Source organism: Amphiprion ocellaris, chromosome 3 (genome assembly GCF_022539595.1).
Source record: "Amphiprion ocellaris isolate individual 3 ecotype Okinawa chromosome 3, ASM2253959v1, whole genome shotgun sequence".
In the NCBI taxonomy this organism is placed as follows: domain Eukaryota; kingdom Metazoa; phylum Chordata; class Actinopteri; family Pomacentridae; genus Amphiprion; species Amphiprion ocellaris.
In genome coordinates, this window is record NC_072768.1 from 1,176,076 (window position 1) to 1,198,507 (window position 22,432).

The 22,432-nt window shown below is 39.7% G+C and overlaps 1 protein-coding gene across 2 annotated transcripts in view; it reads left to right on the top strand.

Annotated features, from left to right (window-relative positions):
• si:dkey-246g23.2 (solute carrier family 66 member 2) overlaps window positions 1-22,432 on the top strand; it is a 68,729-nt gene that overhangs the window by 23,465 nt on the left and 22,832 nt on the right. Inside the window, exons 4-5 of one of the 2 annotated variants that reach the window (XM_055008376.1) lie at window positions 20,345-20,561; window positions 21,528-22,382. In XM_055008376.1, the coding sequence (XP_054864351.1) occupies window positions 20,345-20,561; window positions 21,528-21,573 (263 nt within the window). In that variant the 3' untranslated portion in view covers window positions 21,574-22,382. Of the gene's footprint in view, window positions 1-20,344; window positions 20,562-21,527; window positions 22,383-22,432 lie in introns of those variants that run through there. The other variant, XM_055008375.1, reaches the window with a different exon arrangement.

Sequence of the window (22,432 nt, forward strand, 5' to 3'; positions counted from 1 at the left end):
CACAAAACAACAAAAGCAAGAAACTAAATGACAAAAAACGAGACAAACGACATGAAACAAAACAAAAAAGAGACGAAAAATTAAACAAAAAAATTATAAAGTGACAAAAAATTGACAAATGACACAAACGGGACAAAAAAAATGACAAGTGAGAAACAAAGCAGCAAAAAATAGACGAACAACAAATAAAGCAAAACACAAAATGACAAAAATAAGACAAAAAACACAAGCGAGATGTAAAGGAAACAAAACAAAAACAAGAAAAAAATGAGACAAATGACCAAAAAAAAGAACAGAAAGAACAATGAGCAGTCTAGTATTTTACTTTATGATAAAAGCAACTTGTCATGGTCTAGAAATTATTTTAAATTTATAGTTTTACTAATTTACAATCTGCAGTTAATGTCTTCTCTGGAATTTTTACACTTTGAGGGCCGGATTGGACCCTCTGGAGGACCGCTTTTGACCCACAGGCCTCATGTTGGACACCCCTGGTCTAGAACATTTACTGATTTCAGTCATCACACTAGATGCTCTGATTTCTGATGCGTTATTCAAGCAGAAAACAAAGCTGACATTGTGTGAAGTATTATACATCAGATTGGTAATTCTGTGCCGTATACAGTTCCTTAAAATTGCTTTTCTTTTCACGTTGAAAGATGACAGGAGACCAGACCGTCAGCTGCTGGTTCTGGTTATTTCCTCACATCTCTGAACGTGCTGTGAGGAAAAACAGATAGGATAAGATGAGATAAGCCTTTATTGATTCCACAGCGGGTGAATTCACAGTGTTGTGGCAGCAAAGTAGATAATAGAGTAAAAACAAAGTGAACATCAGGAAAAAAATATATATATTGATTGTAATGTTGACACTGAACAGATTTGTACATGTGGAATGTCTACATATTGCTCAGATTCCTCTAAATATGAAATAAAGAGAATTATTCTATGAATAGAAAAACATTGATATTGCACCAATCTTTGCAGGAGTAGAAAATATTGATATTAAAAATGCTGATCCTGCACATATTCTATTGATATTGCTCATATTCTTCCATGAGTGGAAAATACTATTATTATAAATGCTGATATATGTGGAAAAATTGACACAATACATAGTCCTCACAATATACAAAATAATCATAATGCACAGGTTTTAATGCACTGATGTTGCACCAGAGTGAAATATGACAGTTTTTTTTTTCCATGTGTGGTTTATAGTTCAGTTCCAGATAGCTGTGACTAAATGTTGTGTTCCTTTGTAGACACTCTGTGATCTGGAAGTTGTAATGTGGAAATGATAAACTGAGGATGAATGTTGATGAAACTGAATTTACTTTTCTCTACAAATTTCAGGTTGTTGATAAAGTTTTGTAGAAAGATAGCTCCTTAAATGTGAATATTTTCAGTGTGTACTTATTTGCGCTAAAACAAAGGAAACATTAGGAGTTGTGGTTATTTATAGGTTATTATGCTGTGATTTTTCTGCTCACTGGAGATCAAACTGGGCTGAATGTGGAATCTGAACTAAATAACTTTGACACTCCTGATGTAGGATGTTAGCCAAACTGCAACACCTTTCTAAGTTTGCAAACATGTGAGCACCACATGTGTGTTACATGTTTATTTGTGAACATGACGGTATTACATAATGTTGTAATGTTGACATTATTATGCAATAATGTGATTATATAATGGTATTTGTAGAAGCTCTGGGAAGTCTTGTAATGCTGCTAGTAAACTACAGGCATTCCAGGTAATCAGGTTCCACTTAGTTCAGAAAATTCATCTTAATGTATAAATGCGCACGTTAAACAGTAATATTATGGAACAGGACTCTTCTCTTGACCTCATTCAGACATGACGCTGTCAGCTCCTCTCTGAAGGTCATGTTTGATCTGAAGAGCTTTTGACTCTGTAATTCTGCAGCTAATAATAGTCCAGCTGCTCCTCCTGACTTTGTTTTCTGCTCACGGTATCTTTGATTTACACCTGCTTATCTGAAGGAAGAAAGCCTCCCGCTGATGATGTGTCAGCCCACTAAACCCTAAGAAGTAGTCTGGAGCCTTCTGGTCCCTGATGTTGTTCTGTCCTTATCAGGACCTCCCAACCCTCAGTGTGGTCAACAGCCGATCATTATCACACCAGATCACCTTCACACACAGCAAGGCTTAACTTTGACTCAGTGTGTGTGTGTGTCAAAAGAAAAAAATGGTTATACACTGTAAAAATCACTATTAAATATACACCAAGTATAGGCCAAATTCCTTTTAAACAGTGAAACTAGATGCTTTTATTGAGCCAAAAATAAAATGGGCAGTTAATAGTAAGTTACTGTACACAGTACAGGTGGTCCTCGGTTTACAACGTCCTCGACCTACAGCGTTTCATCGTTAGGTCTGAACTGGTTACGTGGAACTAGTTGGTGAGCGGAGCGGATGAATACATCGTCACGCGGTGCTATAAGACGGCTTTGTTTCCATTCTCCGGTTGTACGCCACCTTGGATTGTGCTACATTCACTAACTTTATGCCCTTCATTATGGCTCCCAACGTAAGTCAGACTCTTCTGATGCTTGGAAGAAAAGGAAAGCCGTCTCCATGTGTGCTGTCTTCACTGAGATGTAAAATCCGCAGCTGTCCAACTGGTTAAACCCGTGCAAAATGAATCGTGAGTCGTTGCAAACTTGACATCCTTGCTGTGGCTCTTGATGCACATTACAAACAAAGGGAAAACTGCAACAAAAACAGAATAAAACAACATAAACACATGTAAATAAATCCTTTTAGCTTAACTAGTCAGTCCAAAAATGAAGTTCGTTACAACATTGCCTCTGTGGAGTTTACAAAGTAGAGAGCCGTGCATCCAGAAAAACACGTACATCTTTAAAGCTAAACATCAAAATAGCAGACAGGAAGTGACAATTATCAACAGACAACTTTAAAATAAAGGCTTTTTCAAAATAAAAGTTCATCGATAGTTCTGTCTTCAGGGCGAAACACCATGGAAGCAAAATTAAATTTAATAAAATGCTCAGAATAGAAACGCCAACGAACATCGACATTATTAGCTCAAGTTGTAAAAACAGGTCAACATATTCTGTAATCTTCTAGGAAAATGATTCATACATGCATGAAAGTCGTTGGTATTCATGATTTTTATGAAGAACTGATCGATATTGTGATGCACGGAATGGCTTTGGTTACATTTTCACTGGAGTTCTGGCGAAAATTGACTTACAGCAATCTGTAGGAACAAAACTCTGATGTAAGTGGAGGACCTCCTGTACAGTTGATGTTAATTACAGGAGTAGCATCATGTAAATGCAGTTCCAGTATTGCTCAGTAAAACTCATATTTTATTATAGAGTGTTGTCATCAGTTATACAGTAATTAAATGTTAAAGTAAATTACTGCTACTCTAACACAATCACTTTCCAGTGTGTGCACTCATCTTCTAAGGTGCTGTACTTCCACATGTCCACTGAGGGTTTGTATATCTGTGGGAGTACATGAGGAAGGCAGAATGAGTCAAGAAAGGACAAGAGAGCCAAAGTGTAGTTAATTTGATCTCTGTCATGCTTGTGTTAGGACGGCAGAGCGCTCCACTGAAGCTTCACCTCCTCACTTCCATCCACTCTGCTCCTCCGTCCTCGGCTTCAAGGTCACTGCAGCTCAGTGCTTTCGCTTCAGCACTCTGTCCAGTTATCATCCATCAGACACACAGCGCCACGGCCCGCTACACCAGCCCTCTGCAACAATCCAGTCTATCGGAACCCATTTATATCTGCTGTAATCAGCGGAGCCGCAGAATGTTCTCCAGCAGCAGCAGGAGTGTTTCTTTAACAACCAGCTGCCTAATGGAGGCGGCTGCTTAGAGAGATCCGGGAGTTAGGAGGGATTTAGGGGATGTTTTTGTGTGTGTTGTAGTATTTTTTCAGGTAAGAACCAAATTTCAGAGTCAACCAGCTGGGTTTAAGAGTCAATTCTATCTCCATCCTCTTTAACCCTGTAAGACCCAAATATAGAAAAAAAGAGAAAATAAATAAAGCTTTTCCTGTTCACAGTCCGTCCAAAATGAGTTAAACATCTAGCATGGCTTAAAAGGGTTCCAAAAATGACTAAAAACTTTAAAAACACGTCCAAAATGACTCAAATTTGACCTCATAAAATAGGTATGTTCTCTAAATGTTGTCAAAATTTTTCAAAAATGACCTGAAATATGTGCAAAATGACTAGAAATGACTTACATTTGTCCAGAACTTGCTGGAAAATCCTCCTTAACTGTTCAAAATCTGTCCAAAATTAGTTAATGGTCGAGGATGGCTGAGAAAGGTTAAAAAAATACTAAAAGTTGGTCCAAAATGACTAAAATATCTAAAAATTCCTTTAAAAAGTAGGAATTATTCACAGTTACAGTTTTCCTCAGCTGTGGATTTGTAGTAGGATCACAATCATGTGATCATCAGCAGGCAGCTGATGTAGTGTTCACTTGGTGCCATGGTTACAGTAACGCCATGCCGCTATCTGGCAATGATACAGAAATCTATAACGAATCCGTGGATCCAGACTATAAGCTGCATCACTGCCAACATCTAATCACTTGGTCCTTGTGTCATTTCTGACCTTCCCTGAAAACATCATCCAAATCTGGTAGTCCGTTTTTGAGTAAAGTTGCTGACAGACAGATGGACAGACAGACAAACCAATGCCAATCGTCCTGTAATGGGTAATGATGACAACGGGTCAGGTAGTACACAGTGTACCTTAGTGGGCGTAAGAATGAGCAACATCATAATCAATCTTTTCTAGCAGCCAGGTTGTGCAGAACGAGCTCCATTATCATTCTTTGCACTTCATGACTCGTGATAATAAAACAGGTTCACAAAATACAAACATGTTTAAGAACTGTCAGGATTTGGAAAATGTCTCTTTATAATGCTGCACTGTGCTAAAATTTTTGAACTGTTTGAAAAATGGGGGGTTTAGCACTGTGAACATCAAACTGTTTTAAAGCTGACAGTCTAATCTCATAGCTGTTGTTTGGTTTCTGATCCAGTAGAAGTGGGACAACAGAAACACGTCACTTACTGGGACTGCATGGTAAGCAGTTCCATTCACGGGCATTAGCACATAAAGTTGACTTCGCTGGACTCTCTGGCTCGCTGTCGGCTCAGTGTCGCTCTGTGCTCTGATGTTCTGCTATCAAACACGCATTCAAACCCGAGCCCATTGTAGTCGACAACACGAGCTGAAAAATGCCAGTCTGCAAAAAGAGAAATTAGAAGTGAGGCCAGAGATGTTTAGTTTCATTCCACCATTATTCTCCTCTTGGTGCAAATAGAGATTCAGATCAGTCTGGTGTTATCTTTACAGCTTCTGAGAGCAGAAATATTAACAAAAAACTGTTTAAAATGAACGGTTTGCAGAAACGGAAGCGGTCAGGAGCACCATGATCTATAACTGATGTCAGAAATGAGAGTAGAGTTTGGGATTAGTAGAAAACAGCTCATCAATAACGAGACAGATCTGCTCAGTCTTCCTGCTGTATAACCTCTGGAAACACATGAAACAGAAGTGCTCTCTCTCTGAAACAACGTCAAGTTTTCATTTTACTGCAGACAGAAAATCAGCGAACTTCAAAGAGGACACACTGAAGTTTCTGAAGGCCAAACCACCTGAAGGAACACCGCAACCCGAGTGATCTTGAAAAGTTTTGAGACATTTTGAGATTTAACTGGCATGCAAAGCGAGATATAGAGGCTTATACGGCTGCTATCAGGACAAATGAAGGGCGATGCCGGTGGAGAGCTTTTATCTCTGGTTTTCTCTGCTTAATGGAACTTACAGCCGAGGAGAGATACAGAAGAAGACAATGGAGTAGGAGGAAGGAGATGCTGTGATCGACGGGAAAGGAGGAGAATAAAGAGGAGGATAGTGATTAGACCCTCTGGAGGACCGCTTTTGGCCCACGGACCGCATGTTGGACACAGAGGTGATGCAGTTTAATAATCACAGAAGAAAAATGTGCTTTTGTGGCGAGATGACAAGTGTGAATTGTGAAGTGCACACCAGAAATGACACGTGGCTCATCACTGGTGATGCATCTTCCTCCTGTCAGCGATTCTCTGTCGTCTGTTTGGGTCTGAGTTCTGGATCGCTGTCAACATCCGGACTGCTTCTCAGTCTCGTGTTTGGGTCTGAGTTCTGGATCGCTGTCAACATCCGGACTGCTTCTCAGTCTCGTTTTTATGACTGTGTGCCAGCAGTGGCTGCAGGCTTTCTGTTTGTGGGATTTACGTCCATCACCTCTCCATAATAGGATGAAGTCCACAAGGAGAAATTCTCCACGTTTGGCACAAATGTTGAAAATAAGCAGCTGATTAGATTTTGGTCGTCAAAGGTGAAGGTCACTCACTTCAAGCTTGTCTCATTCTGTTGAAGGTAATACATCAGGAAGGCCTGGAGGGAATTTCTTTACGCCTGGAACAAACATCTACCTGGTGAAGGTCACCGGGACCTCACAGAACATGTGTTTTAACCATAAATCAAGAATTCATGTGACTAAATTTACATACATGTATAACAACAGACATTTTATACTCAAAAAAATCAAAGTTCATCTGATAGTGATCATAATGTTCTACAGAAACACTCCTCTGGCCGTTATTTACTGCTATAACTCTGGAACAGAAGGGAGACTGTGCTCATATTTCACATTAGGTGACACTAATTGTGGGCGCCCGTCGTACAACATTTACAATTGCATAGATCTTCTGTGCTGCTGAGTTGGAGGTGTGTGTGAAGCATCCATGTTTTAGAATATGAAGCTTCTTTTGCAGTAAAATCCGTATTTGAAACTTTGTCTACTGCCATGTTTACAACTTTGTGTCTTATCAGAATGAGCGTTATTGGTCCAGCATGTGAACAACACAACTCAGACCTGTTTCTCCCAATGAGCTCAAACACTTCAGAAGCTTTACTAGTTTTTATTTGAGTGTGGACAGGCATAGATGTGAATCTGATTACCAGGAAAATACTATTAATTTGTCATAAAAACCCAATGGAAATAAACTCATTTTTAATTATACACAAAAAGAAACAGTGAAATTCTCACATATATACAGTCATGGAAAAAATGATTAAACCACCTTGTTTTCAGTTTGTTGCACATTTTAATGCCTGGTACCACTAAAGGTACATTTGTTTGGCCAAATATAATGATAACAACAAAAACAGCTGATAAGAGTTTAATTTCAGAGCTGATATCAGACATTTTCCATGGTTTTCTGGATAATCAAAATCACTTCAGTTCTTCCATCAGTAGCTATAGAATTGTTCTGCCAGAAACAGCTTTTAGGATTCTATGTTTTCTTTTCTGTCTGTTTTAGTCCTATGATCCACACAGGAGTTAGTACTGATTCATAACCATTGTTTCTAATGACTGCATCCATGCATCTCTTCATGTTCTCCACCAGCTTCTGACATTGTTCTGCTGTCACAGCAGTGTCTCATTTTTGTCTCGTTTTTGTCGTTTTGTGTCTCATTTTTGTCGTTTTGTGTCTTGCTTTTGTCGTTTAGTGTCATTTTTGACATTTTGTGTCTTGCTTTTGTCATTTTGTGTCTCATTTTTGACATGTTGTGTCTCATTTTTGTCGTTTCACACAACTGCATCTGCCCTGTTCCACCCAGACTGAAACTACCCCAGATGGTCCCTGATCCACCCCCATGTTTTACTGTAGGGGCAGACAGTCTGGTTTGTAGCTTCTCCAGGCTTCCTCCTAACCAGTAAGTTGGCTGGATGGACATCAACTGAAAACTGGATTCATCCCTGAAGAGAACCTTAGTCCAATCATCAACAGTCCAATCCTTGTGATCCCAGCAAAGAGTAACCAGCTTTCCTCTGCCTTTCCTTGATGAAGGGCTTCTTCCTGTCCTGTGGGACTTCAGACCAGCTTCAACAAGTCGCTTTCCAGCTGTCCTTGAAGAACAAATCCCATTTCTCCACAGTGTTCACTCATTTTTAAGGTTCCTGGAGGTCTGAGGACGATTTCTGACAGGAATGGATGAGTGACGGTCATCTGGTGGGTAGAAAGATGTTTCCTGACCAGCTAGCAGTTTGGTAGAACCATGTTGGGCTTGTTTTTTCTTGGTGGAATGAACGTCTGTCTTGGAGATCTTCAGTTTTTTCTCTACCTGTCAGGAAGCAGGAAACCGCTCTAGGCCTTTGCATGTGCTGCTGATGACATGAAATGTCCTCTTATAGACCCTGGAATACAATGAAGCTGAAACATGTCAGGTAGGACATAAAGTATGATGGAATCAGCTGCATTTTTTGTTGTGTTCATTGTTTTTTTCAGGTAATATAATTTTAGTGGTACCAGGCGTTAAAATGAACAAGAAATTGAAGAAAACAAGAGTGGTCTAATCATTTTCCATGACTGTTATATGTGTGTGTGTGTGTGTGTGTGTGTGTGTGTGTATATATACAGACAGCTGGGCTGAGTTTATTTCTTTTTTACTTTTTTGCAGCTGTAGCATACCGACGCTGACTGACTCATTCTTGTTTATCGCAGAGCTGCAGGCGGCAGCGACTGACTTTTAGGGCCGAAAGTGGACAGAGGCACTAGAGCGAGAATGAATGCATAAAGGTAGATTGGATGTGGGAGTTTGACAGTATAGCGGGATTGTCTGTGTACCTGAGGCTGAGACAAATGCTTTTAGTTGTGGAGATGTCATGTTTCAGCTGTACCAAGTGATATATTGTGTTCTGTCAGGTCTGGCATCAATCTAGTTAAATGTTTTCACCGATACAAAGATGTTTGAAAAGGCATTTTTCTGTCCATCTCAATCTGTCCATTAACAGGAGTTTCACACTCAAGTGTCTCCTTTGATACGTTCAGTGTGAAGGTTGTTCAGCCGTCCTCCAGCTTGATTTAGAGCTCCTTAGCATCCCCCAAATTATTCTTTTATGAATCGAGTACAAATGAGAAAATCCATTAGTCTATAACCGAGGTCAAGTGGGCGCAGAATTCCTGTTATGAGTTGTTGATGCCAATAGAGCTCATTAGTTAAGCCTCGTCTTGGTCAAGAGGCAAGAAAAGAACCCACACACTCAGCAATCACTGGTGGAAAAATACAGTCATGGTTCAGCCACAAGGTCAGAGCTGCCCACCGTCAGAGGAGCTGCTGCAGCAGAAATCAGAGGAAAAAGTGTTCCTGGCAAAAGATTATTAGCTGCAGACCATGAATATGATATTTTCTTTTATTTGTTAAACTCAAATCCAACTTTCTCTCTGCTGCTTTTTTGCATTTCTTACTAGCAGAGAAACAAACAAGAGCTGGTGGAATCCTGAGAGATGTCAGTACAGAATAAATCATATTATGTTAGATATTCAGTAGAGTATTCATCACTAATAGTTTTATAACAGTCCTTTATATGCATGCCTGATTTTGGATTATTGGCTGTTTGCCCTAAATAATATTAAATCAATGCTTTCTATTCTTTCTTAAACTGTGTGAACAAAACAAACCCTCTGGATATAAACCTGATTAACAATGAAGCTGTCACACAAACACACAATGGAAATCAGCTCAAATTCATTTCCATATTTACATTTCTCCTCATACTGCTGTCTAAACAAAGCTGGTTCTTTGAAAACACCCCTAGAATAAATAGACTGAACAATTAACTGATGGAGAAAATAATATTATAAATAATGAGAAACGAATATTCCTTAACCCTCCTGCTGTCTTCATTTACAGGCACCAAAAAATATTGTTTTCTTGTCTGAAAAAAATCCCAAAATTCTGCAAAAAAATTCCCCAAATTTCTGAAAATTTGCAAAACCTTCAGGAAGAAAATTCCAATAATTCTTTAAAAGTTTCCCTTAAAAGTTTTATTTTTTTTAAAAAAATCCCCCAAATTTGGCAAGAAAATTCTTGTAAATATGTTCAAAAAATTTACCCAAAAATGTTGAAAATGTGGAAGTTTCACTGTAAAAATCTATTTTTTTTCCACATTTTCAAACTTTAAAACGGGTCAATTTGACCCACAGGACGACACGAGGGTTAACGAAAACGTTCATTAGTTACTGTGAATGTGCAGAAAATGCAGAAATACATGTAAATAAAGCTTCAAATCATTTGAAAATGTCTTTATACAATGAAATATGATGGTAATCCTGTTTCCATAGTTATCACTTTTGGAGTTCAAATCTGTGATTCAAGCCTCTTGAGCCCAAAATTAGTTTGAGAACAGACAACAGCATGGATGTGCACGTATTTCTGTAGATATACTGGATATCAGTATATGTTGACTCTGCGTCGTTATTAAATTATGACATGAAGACGACTGTGAAAGGTGTTTTTCTGTAATAAAAATGCTGATATTTTTATTGCTCTGTTTGTGTTTTGGAAAGATAAGATAAGATAAAGATAAAGTTCTTTATTTCTCCCCACTCCAGGGGAAATTTACATTGTTACAGCAGCTTTATTTACAATATATACAAGGGTGGCAAAATTTTTTAACAGAAAAAATAAAAATAAAGTTTAAAAGTGCAGAGATGTGCAGTGCAAGAATGTCAGTGCAAATTTTGTGGTTTGGGGTGGTAATGATATAGTCCAGTTTATGTTAACATCAGCCAGTGATGCTGATGTTGTAAAGTCTTATAGCAGATGGGATGAAGGACCTGCGATAGCGCTCTTTCTTGCAGGGTGGATGTCTCAGTCTGCTGCTGAAGGAGCTGCTTAAAGACCCCACAGTGTCATGCAGTGGGTGAGAGGGATTGTCCATGATGGATGTGAGCTTTGCCAACATCCTCCTCTCACCCACCTCCTCTATGGAGTCCAGGGAACAGTCCAGGACAGAACCAGCCCTCCTGACCAGTCTGTTTAGTCTCTTTCTGTCCCTTTCAGTGCTCCCTGCTCCCCAGCAGACCACTGCATAGAAAATAGCAGACGCTACCACAGAGTCGTAGAATGTCCGGAGCAGAGTCCTGCACACTCCAAAGTGTCTGCTGAACGAAGTAGATGTGTCTCTTTTTGTTAAATCCAATCACTCTGCTCAGCTCGCTCTTCTGTCTATCGTACTTTTCAACCTTGCAGCTTATTGCACATTCTTTGTGGCTGGAAAACCTCTTTTAAAGGCTCACGATGCCTCAGCCGCTGTAAACTATTGACTTCTGAATGCATTACTTGGATGTTTCTGCTTGAATGACTTTTATAATACACAGAATAGTATGCAAATGAATACGCCAGCCATCCCTGTGAGTAGATATGCATAAAACGATGCAGGCAGGCTTTTTTCTTTTGGCAGACGTGACCAAACGGAGATGAGAGAGGCTACGGCTGGAATTAGAGAACAAACGTGGCCCTCTGTCACAGCTTAATTTATTTTCTTAATGTACTGCACACAAAGGATTAAATCAGAGGATGTACTGGAGCAACAAATCAAAACTGGATTAGACACTTAAGCTGAAAACATAATGCAACAGAAACTAATCAAAACTCAAAAACCACTGTGCAGTTTTACAATATGCTACACTCCCCCTGGGGAAACTACTGGAAACTGAAAAGTTACATTAATTGCAGCGGACATTGAGATATGTCTCCCATCAGGTATTGATCTCAACCAGGGGAGTCAAACTCATCTTAGTTCAGGTGCAACATTCAACCCAATTTGATCTGAAGGGGGCCGAACCAGTAAAATCATAACATAATAACCTATAAATAACCACAACTCCTAATCTTTCCTTTGTTTTAGTGAGAAAAAAAACAAATTCTGAATATGTTCACATTTAAGGAGTTATCTTTTTTGCTAAACATCATGAACAACCTGGAATTTCTTAAGAAAAGTAAGTTCAAATTCAACAACATTCAGCCTCAGTTTATCATTTCCACATTACAACTTCCAGATCACAGAGTGTCTACAAAGGAACACAACATTTAGTCATCTGGAACTGAACCAGAGAGGAATTTACTTTATGATCAAAATGACAAAAAAGGACAATAACAAGACAAAATATTACAAAAATGAGATGGAAAATGAAAAAAAAGAGACAACACAAAACAGAACAAAAGAGACAAAAAAATTAACAAAAAAGTTACAAAGCGACAAAAAATGGGCAAAACAAGACAAAAAAATTACACAAATGTCAAGACCAAAAATGACAAAAGTGAAACAAAATGACAAAAAAGTCGATAAACGGCACAAGCGAGACAAAAAACAAAAAATGACGTAAACGATGCACAAAACAACAAATAAAGGAAAACATAAAATGATAAAAATAAGACAAAAAACACAAGTGAGAAAAAAAGGAAACACAAAATGAGAAGCAAAATGACAAAAGAATGAGACAAATGACAAAAGTCACAAAAAACAACAAAAGCACGACAAAAATGACAAAAATGAGACACAAAAGAACAATAAATCTAGTGTTTTATTTTATGATCAAAACAACTTGTCATGGTCTAGAAATTATTTTTAATTTATAGTTTTACTAATTTACAATCTGCAGTTAATGTCTTCTCTGGAATTTTTACACTTTGAGGGCCGGATTGGACCCTCTGGAGGACTGGTTTAGGCCCACAGGCCGCATGTTGGACACCCCTGATCTAAATTTTATCTTTCCCTAGTCAAGGTCACATTAACTGCATTGTCACAACTTACACTCCATCATTGTTAATCGCTGTCTGCCACGTTCTTTTGTCGTTGTTGTAAATGCAGCCAGTCATTTTCTTAACGCCTTTAGTTATTTAAAACCGGAGAACGTTTACTCTGGGCTTTATCTGGCAGCTGACGAGGCCAATTAAGACTCCATCCTTGTGGGTCAGACGTGTCCTTTTTGTCTGATTTATAGCAGCTGTTGTGAAGCTCTCAAGAACCCGCCTTGAAAGTTTACAAAAATAGCAGCTCCCTGTTTCCACAAATACCCCCCGTAACGCATGGCTGCTCCAGAGACAGCCGGGGTTCATCGGGTTTGACGTCGTGTAACATCCCATCTCCAAATTCATCTCCACTGAGAAGAATCCAAAGAGTATCAGGGAAACAGAGTGAAATGGAGCAGATGACGTGTCGGGGTGGTGGAGATGAAATGTTCTTAGTCATCGTTGATTCTTCTTGTCATTCTGTGTTCAGTTTTGGTGTTTTTTATTGGGTTGCTTCGGTTTGTTTTGACCAATTAGTGCGTGTGATTATATAAATACCTGCTAAAACGGAGTGTTTGTCAGATTCAGCTGCACTGTGCCATTAATGATATTTGTCTCAATAAATTAAACATGTGCAGTAGAGTTTCTTCTTTTCTCTATATTAGATTTAAACTAGTCAGTCCTCTGTAACTTAATGAGCGGACATCATTTTAGAAGCCTTATTCAGACAGCTTCAGAGAGCACCAGGGGATCTGGGAGTGTGGTGGACCTCCTTCCTGTCTGTCTTCATCCACTCGTTTTCAGCTGGTGAACCCAGTTGTGTTTCTGCTGCTGAATCCATCCTCCTGCCTCCACCCCTCTCTGTGTTTATCAGTCTGTTGGAGAGAGAGAGAGAGAGTTCAGAACGGTTCAGTGATTTTCTGCCCGTCCAAATGATTGCTGAGATGCTGCTGTCCTATTAAGGCTTGTCAGCGGGGGTATTAGGAGTTTTCTTCCGGCATGTCAATACTCTACAGACTTAAAAAAGAAAATAAAAAGCAGATAGATTCTATGACACAGACAGTGACAGTTCCTGTATCAGATTACACTACGATAAGTGAGTTTGTAGCTGTCAGCCCAATGTTTGGACAAACTGGATGGATGGATGGATGGACTATAGATAGATAGACGGACGGACGGACGGATGGATGGATGATGAACTCCAGATAGATAGATGGAAGATGGATGGAGGATGGATGGACTATGGATGGATGGATGGATGATGGACTATAGATAGATAGATAGATGGAAGATGGATGGAGGATGGATGGACTATGGATGGATGGATGGATGATGGACTATAGATAGATAGATAGATGGATGGATAAGAATGTGCAGATCGTGCTGATTGAAGAACTAGCAATAAGGTGAAATGCTAGTATTTGCAAAAAAGGTGCAAAAAATGTTGGTATTTACAATGAAATAGAGTATTACAGTAGTACAAAACACAATAAAACACTCTATTTTAAAAGTAGAAAATGGTGCTATGTGAAAATAAAGCTAATAATAACACTGGGCATGTGGGAGGCGTGTTTTTGGATGGGATTAATGGTTTATTATTGGCTGAGTTGAGTCAACTCATTGCAATAATCTTAAAAGTCCGTTCCATTCTGATCACAGATTAGGCCGACCAAAAAAAACAACCCGACAGCCGCACGAGAGACATGTCAAACAGCGACTTTCACACGTCTTTGAACGCACAGACTCAACTCCACAGAGCCGAGTCGTCCTTCTCATGAACTGACAGCACTGAGTCAGCATGTATCAGAGGTTTCTAACTGTCGGAGTCGATCCTCGTCTCTATCCACAGCCTCCATTCCCACTTCCATACACTCTCTCTCTGCTCTGAGTTTGCTGTACGTCTCCTCCTGCCTCCAGGCTACTCTCTCTCTGACTCACTCACCCTCTCCATGTCTCCTGCCTCCTTCCACTTCTAATCATCTTCTCCCTCCTCTGTGCAGCTGGCATGAAGCTAACAGCACTGAAACAAAGTCCAGACAGCACTACACCTGCTGGATCTGTCAGAACTCCAGACTCACACCTGAGCAGACACACATATACACAAACCGACCGACGTTATCCCGCCTGAACGCCTTCACAGCTTCCTGGAGTAACTTCATACGCAGGTATCGACATCCTGAGGACGGCTCCCTCTGCCCATTTAGTAATTGAATTATTTGATCTTGAATGGGCTTGATGTAAAGAAAGAGTGCCTCGGCTTCACCTGGCTCTCTGGAGTCTCTGGGGTCTGTGAAGTGCTGCTTTAGCTTCTAGACCAGGTATGTCCAACTCATCTTAGTTCAGGTTCCACATTCAGTCCAGTCTGATCTCCAGTGGGCCAGACCAGTAAAACCACAGTGTAATAACCAATAAATAACCACAACTCCTAATGGTTCCTTTGTTTTAGTGCAAAAAAGTACATTCTAAAATTATCTTTTTACAAAACATCATGAACAACCTGAACTGTTTTAAGAAAAATCTGTTCAATTTCAGAAACATGCAGCCTCAGTTTATCATTTCCACATTACAACTCCCAGATCAGAGTGTCTACAAAGGAACACAACATTTAGTCATCCTGAACTGAACAATGCAGTATTTTTACTTTATGATCAAAGCAACAAAATCAGACAAAAAAAGACCAAAAAACATCAAAAACAAGACACAAAACGACAAAAAAATAGACAAACAATGCAAGCAAGAAGTCACAAAGTGACAAAAAGGACAAATGGCAAAAAATAAATTAAAAAAAAGACACAAAACAAGAAAAAATGAGAAACAAAGCCATAAAAACATGAAACAAATGACAAAAATCTGACAAAAAACAAGACAAAATATTACAAAAATGTGACACAAAATGACAAAAAATGAGAAACAGCCACAAAAACATGAGACAAATGACAAAAATCAGACAGTAAAAGACAAAAAAGCAACAAAAACAAGACAAAATATTACAAAAATGAGACACACAATGACAAAAGAACAATAAACAATCTAGTATTTTACTTTCTGATCTAAACAACTTGTCATGGTCAAGAAATGATTTTAAATTTATAGTTTTACTAATTTACAATCTGCAGTTAATGTCTTCTCTGGAATTTTTACACTTTGAGGACCGGATTGGACCCTCTGGAGGACCACTTTTGGCCCACGGGCCTCATGTTGGACACCCCTGTTGTAGACGCAGCAGACAGGAGGAGGCTGTTTTTCAGATCACCTGAGTCGACCAGGAGGGACAAGACGGGAAGTGTGGCTGAAGTCCAGACAGTTTTCTGAGTTGTATGAAAAAGAGATTCAGACGTTTACAGGAGAGGAAGGAAGCTGGGATGATGTATTATAGGAGAGGAGAACAAATAAAAGAGATGACTCCATGAATGATGCATGGCTTTCTCTCTTCATTAGACTCTTCTGGGCAATTTGATTATGCAGGTAAACATACAGGCTGTATGAGACAGAGATGAAATGGGATAGAGAGAATGGAAGAGAGGAGATAAGAGGGGAGGAAGTTGTTGTTTTATGTTTGGGAATAGATTGGATTCCTGGGTAAGAGGGTGAGAGAGGAGTGTTTTTGGTGTGTGAGTGTGTGAGTGCCGATAAGCAGGACGGCGGGAGGGGAAGTTAAGCTCAACTGCAAAACTCAGAAAATGTGAGAGGCTCCGAAGGAGGTTTTCTACACTGAAAAGTTGATAGCAGTTCTGAAATGCCACTACTCTCCCTGCTGCTGCTGTCAGCATGTTTCTACTTCACCATCTTGCCCTCATTCAGAAGGAAATGACAGGGCTTCTATTATCCTGATAAAGGCCAGCCTCTCCTGGCTCTCCACTCGTTCTGCCGGCTGCCGGTGGCTACAGTGACTCAGGTCGGATGTTGTTCTGCAGTAAAGGGGCATCGGGAGTGTGGAGGGATTTGTAGGAAGCTTGTCAAAGAGCTGAAGTGTGCCAGGCTGTCTGTCTCCAGCATCTCTGGCTTCTGACAACAAGTCTGCCCAGAGAGGCGATATTTGTCCTGTCATGTGTGTGTGTACGAGAGCTGAGAAGCATGTGTGTGTTGTGTCTGCTGTTGTCAGTTGTGGGCGATGTGTCTTTTGTGGTTCTCGGTAATAAAGCCATTAATCACGTTCTCTGTTTGCCACAAACTCGCTGTGAGACGTCTCACTCTGTCCTCTGAGATGCAGCAGCAGATGCAGTGAACCGGAGGGGAACGGAAACCATCCAGCCTGCTGACAGCTGTGTGTCTATGAACACATGCATGTATGTAAATACATCCTGTGATATTAAAATAAAAGGATGAATCCCTGTTCAGGCAGCAGAATAGTGTCATGGTTTGATATCCAAAGTAGTCTTCATGTCTGATCTACATAATGAAGTGATGTGTTCAATGTAGTTACTGAGTTGTTGTTCTTTGGAGGTATTTTCACTGTTTTCAGACACGTTTTTAAAGATCTTCTCAACTTTGCTGTCCTCGCTAGTCGGATATGCTAATCAATAATACTTTGTTAATGTACAACACCCATTAAGTGTCGTATTTATAATGTTCAGGCCAGTTTGAGCTTTCCGCATTCGTGTGCACAAAGACAGTCACATTCTCCCTTATATTGAGCACAGAAATGACAAAAATAAGACAAAATATGATGCAAGTGAGAAACAAAACAACAAAACAGACAAACAACGAATAAAGCAAAACACAAAATGACAAAAACAAGAAAAAAACAGCAAATAAATTAGACAAATTACAACAATCTGATAAAAAAGACAAAAAACAAAAATGAGACAAAATGTTACAAAAATGAGACACAAAATGACAAAAGAACAATGAACAATCTACTATTTTACTTTATGATCCAAACAACTTGTCATGGTCTAGAAATGATTTTAAATTTATAGTTTTACTAATTTACAATCTGCAGTTAATGTCTTCTCTGGAATTTTTACACTTTGAGGGCCGGATTGGACCCTCTGGAGGACCACTTTTGGCCCACGGGCCTCATGTTGGACACCCCTGTAGAAGCTGAAGTGTTTCCACACATCTGCTTATCTGCTTTTAGATTAGAAGGAGTTGTTCGGATCTCACGGCGAGGTGGGTGGCTTCTTAGTTCCACATTATTTAGAACCGTCTGTTACTTTAATTAACAGATTTAAATAATCAAAATTTGGATGTTTGTGAATCAATTCAGATTCAACCACGTCTGAATCACGATGCATCTAAGAATCTGAAATTTCCAGCGTCCGTCTGCTTTTAAAGGTCCACCCTATGTGGTTCTAAGGGGGAACAGTAACAGCAGCACATAGAAACATCAGGATGCAAAGTCATGCATGAGTCACCACAGTAACTAATGTGCTCTTACTTAGCCATCAGTCCCCTTTAGCTGATGTCAGCTGTTTCTGCACAGCTCAATGGTCATACATAAGCAATGAGAGGCTGTCGATCATTTCACATTATGGGTTATTGAAGAGGTGGCTGATGGTGATGGGAATTTAGACGTAGCAGGCTTCATGTTTCCTCTCAGAAGTTTCCTTTGACTGCCCCTGAACCATCCTGCATGCTGGGAGCTGGCAGGGCCGGCGCTGTAAATCTGCACATAGGAGTTCACTTATTTTACCCATATGTTTTAGCCTAATAAAAAAGCTTTGGTCTTCTTTCTTTTTTCTTTTTTTTTTTTTTTTTTTACTCAATTATACAGGCACGCATGATAAATAGGGTTGTGTCAGTGTAAAGATAGCTTTAAGCCACAGGTAATAAACTTAAATGTATGGCCTCCCTTCACGTTATATCATCGTAATAGAAATGTAAAAGCTTTCGAATATCTCATTTATCTTTGTTCCGTTCACTTATGCATGTGCACCGTATTGATTTAAGAGTGCTGTCTTTGCAGAATTTCTATGCATTCTTTAATGAAACACTTAAATTCCTGCACTTTTCTCCTGCCCTTCCTCTTCCTGCTATACCGCCCTCACTGCTTCAGTCTCTGCTCGTCATTATTGCTCCTCTGTTCCCATATAGCGAGCATATCCTCACCCCTCAGCTCTACACACTCATTTCTTCACTGTCCAGTCCCTCCAGGATTTCATGGCATTTTTCCAGATTGTTGCGGTTGAAAATGCCTGAATTCGCAGCAGCTTTTCTAAAAAATTGCAATGTTTTAAGCTTATTTGTTGCGATGAAAGTGAGGCAGACAGTGACAGTTGCTCAAAAGTTGCATTTTTTCGGCTTTTAGAACATATTTCAACATTTAAATTGACAATATTTATTCCAAAATGAATTCTTTAATGCTCCAACCCATTTCCACCAGCTGGCATACCACAGTGGGAAATTAGCAGCAGCCAGATACTGGTTTAACAGGAAGTGGTTGGTAGATTTAAGGCACTAAGTGATCATTTACTATTGAATGAATCACATTTGGACATATCTGTCAGTGGCTTAGAAAGTTAATTTTACTTCCTGGCACACACGTGTTCACACACTCACAGCTTGTCACATCAATTAACAGGAAAAACATTCAGAGAGCAGTCCTCCACCAACACTGTTCATTACCTGACCGTGCGTTGAGCTCAGGCGTGTGTTCTGCATGTGTACATTATGTACCAATACTGAATCATGTGACCTAAATATGTAGTGGACGGCGGGAATTGATGGGACTCAGAAACACCCCCACAATTTAATCAGTTGTTCCTTGTATCATTTCTGATTGATAAGTCCTGATAAGTCCACAGCGGTGGATTTGTAGTAGAATCGCAGTCATGTGATCATCAGCAGGCCGCTGAGATAGCGTTCACTTGTTGTCATGGTTACCATGCCGCTACCTCAATGGGAAATCCTTAACAAATCCATGGATCCAGACTATAAGCCACATCACTGCCAAAATCTAATCACTTGGTCCTTGTGTCACTTCTGACCTTCCCTGAAAATTTCATCCAAATCCTTTAGTCAGTTTTTGAGTGATGTTGCTAACAGAGGAATGATTCACATACGCCAATCGTCCCATAACTTCACTGTGTTCCTTGGTGGAATAATGAATCTAACTTCCCTTCATTCTTTCAGAGCTCCAACAGATCTGGATCAACAGCTTCCATCATGGTGATCTGTCTGGTCTGTGGTTCACTTCTTTCAGACGTTCTCCTGATATGTTTGATGGTAGAAAAGTGTTTATCAATCAATGATTTTTTTTTTGTATTCCACCATAATATTGCACGGGTGTAAACACTTTACTTCCGCTTTAGTGAGAAACATCAGGGAATTAATTGTTTTGCACAGTCTTCAGCAGTAATTTTTGGTTGGCAAATGAGAGACATTAGAATGGGACATGTCTGCAAAAACAAAGAAGTGAATTTGGTGACGTACGTGCATTACGTTTGCGCTGGGTTCTGCTGTGATTGGTGGAACTCATGGGAGGCGTGACAAAATTGCGGAAAAGTTGCGGTGATTGGACAAAATTGCAGGGTCGCGCAGAATTCAAGAAGATTGGTTGAATTCGCGCATTCACAACATGGCGAATTCCTGGAGGGACCGACTGTTTGATCGTCTTGTCAGGCTCTTCTGTTCTTTAAATTCTCCCACACGTTGTCCTCCATCTGTTTCCTGTTCACTTAATTTTTTGCCTCTAAACAAAGTGATGACGAGCCCAGATTAAAAGTTAGAGTTTTTGTCTGTTTTCTTTCCTCTAGACTTGAACTTTCAGTACTTCTGGAAGTGGAGTGCGTTCGAGGACTACCTGCTCTTCTGCTTCGGCTTCACCGTGCTGTGTGCAGTGGTGACGCTGCTGCTGCTGGACTCGGCTGTGTTCGTGGAGACTCTGGGCTCGCTGGCTCTCATGTTCGAGGCCATGCTAGGACTCCCGCAGCTGCTGCAGAACTTCGACAACCGCTCCACCAAAGGCATGAGGTACGTCACGCTGCGAGGTCAGCCACAGCTCTGCAGAAAGCTCACAAATACCAAGACACACTCCCAAACCGCCGTAAAGTTCTCACTAACACCACATGGAAAGTCCACTCATTAACCTTAATGCTCAAGGAAGTGGAGTCATTTATATTCTCATGAATAAAATATGCTAATAAGGTCATTTATAGTCATTAGAGTCGACATGAAAGAGAAAACACCACGTCAAAGAGTGGATTAATGCAGAGGATGAGCCTTCCACAGTTACACAACAGTTATCTTTGTTTTTTTGTTGACATTAATAAATCAAATATCAGTGACACCGATTTAACTGAGATTAAGAAAGATTAACTTTGCATTTAGTCCTTCCTCTCAGACCGAATGTTTAAACTGCTATAATAGTGGAGAATTAGATAGATTAAGATGATGGTAATATGTTAAAATTACAGCTTATCTCCCCCATAAAGTCTATTAAATAACTCAACAAATCCCTCCCAAGAATTGTTATTGATAATAGATGCTGCACTCATGTTTCCCAGGGATTAGACTGCACCCACTTTAAATTCAAGGTCATCCTGAATCAGGAGGGAGATGGAAGGAGGCAAACAAAACCCTTAGCTTGCATTACAAATGCTTTTTTTTCTGTTAAGATTATGTTGGAGTGTGTAAAAGGTCAATGTGTATACTGATTAGGCTCTCAGGTAGACGACTGTGAGATCAATTACACCCCTAATGGCACAGAACCTCATGCTAATTATGGTCATTATTTTCTCATTGTGTCTCTCATCTCTTATCAGTGCAAAACCTATGCATAGTGTGTGTGTGTGTGTGTGTGTGTGTGTGTGTGTGTGTGTGTGTGTGTGTGTGTGTGTGTGTGTGTGTGTGTCGCTGTGTGTGTGTGGTTGTTCAGACGTATGTACAAGCTCTGCTGGTCACTCATCTTTTCAACAAAAAAATACTTTTCTTCTCCAGGAAATACTCCCATCGCTTATCGCCAGTAGGCATTCAGGAAGTATAAGTTTGCGTGCACACCGAGGGATTGTGTTGAGAAGAGGAAAGGCTAAAATTAGGAAGTTGCAGTGACGTCAGCTGGAAGTACCGACTCTCCCTGGGGTTGACTTTGTTTTCCATGTCTAGATTCGAGATTCTTTCTCCCACAAATGCACAATAGTCACGCATATTTATGTATGTCAGTATGCTTCCACTTTTCATTTCATTTTTGATAATTCTGATGATTGTTTTCCTCCAGTAATTATTCGCTTCATTAAATGTTCATCTCAATCTCAAGAAGCTCAAACTGACATCAACAAATTGCTTGTTTTCTTTAACCAGCATTCCCGAAGCTGAAAGAATCTCAGTTTATTCTCACACATAGTGTGTTTGGGGATGTTTGCCATTGCTTGAACAGGACTAACATTCTTCAGAGCTTTGAACTAAACACTGACCCAGCATCAGCATGCAGATGTTTAGCTAGTATGTTCACCATGTTAACTGTAGCTGGCATGTAAACATGATCATATTTAGTATAGGAGAGTTTAACACATTAACTGAATGCTCGGTTGTCAGTGATGGAAGTGGAAATGTAAACACAGAAACTGCCACAGTTATTTCTGAGCTTGATATTGAAGTCTTCAGATGTTTTTAATCACTTCATCCACTCCAGCCCTTGTTTTAGCTTTACTTATTTCATTTTTGAAGGTAAAATTCACTAGTATACCATCAGTTTTAGGAAACACCTGACGCTTTAGAAATCTGGGCTACAGTTTGATTTTTGGAGATATCCTCTTCTCATCATCTAAATTTTATAAATCCTCCATCAGTGTTGTGTCTGAGAGTGCTCTTCTTTGTTGACTTTCTGAAATATAGAATTAGCAGAC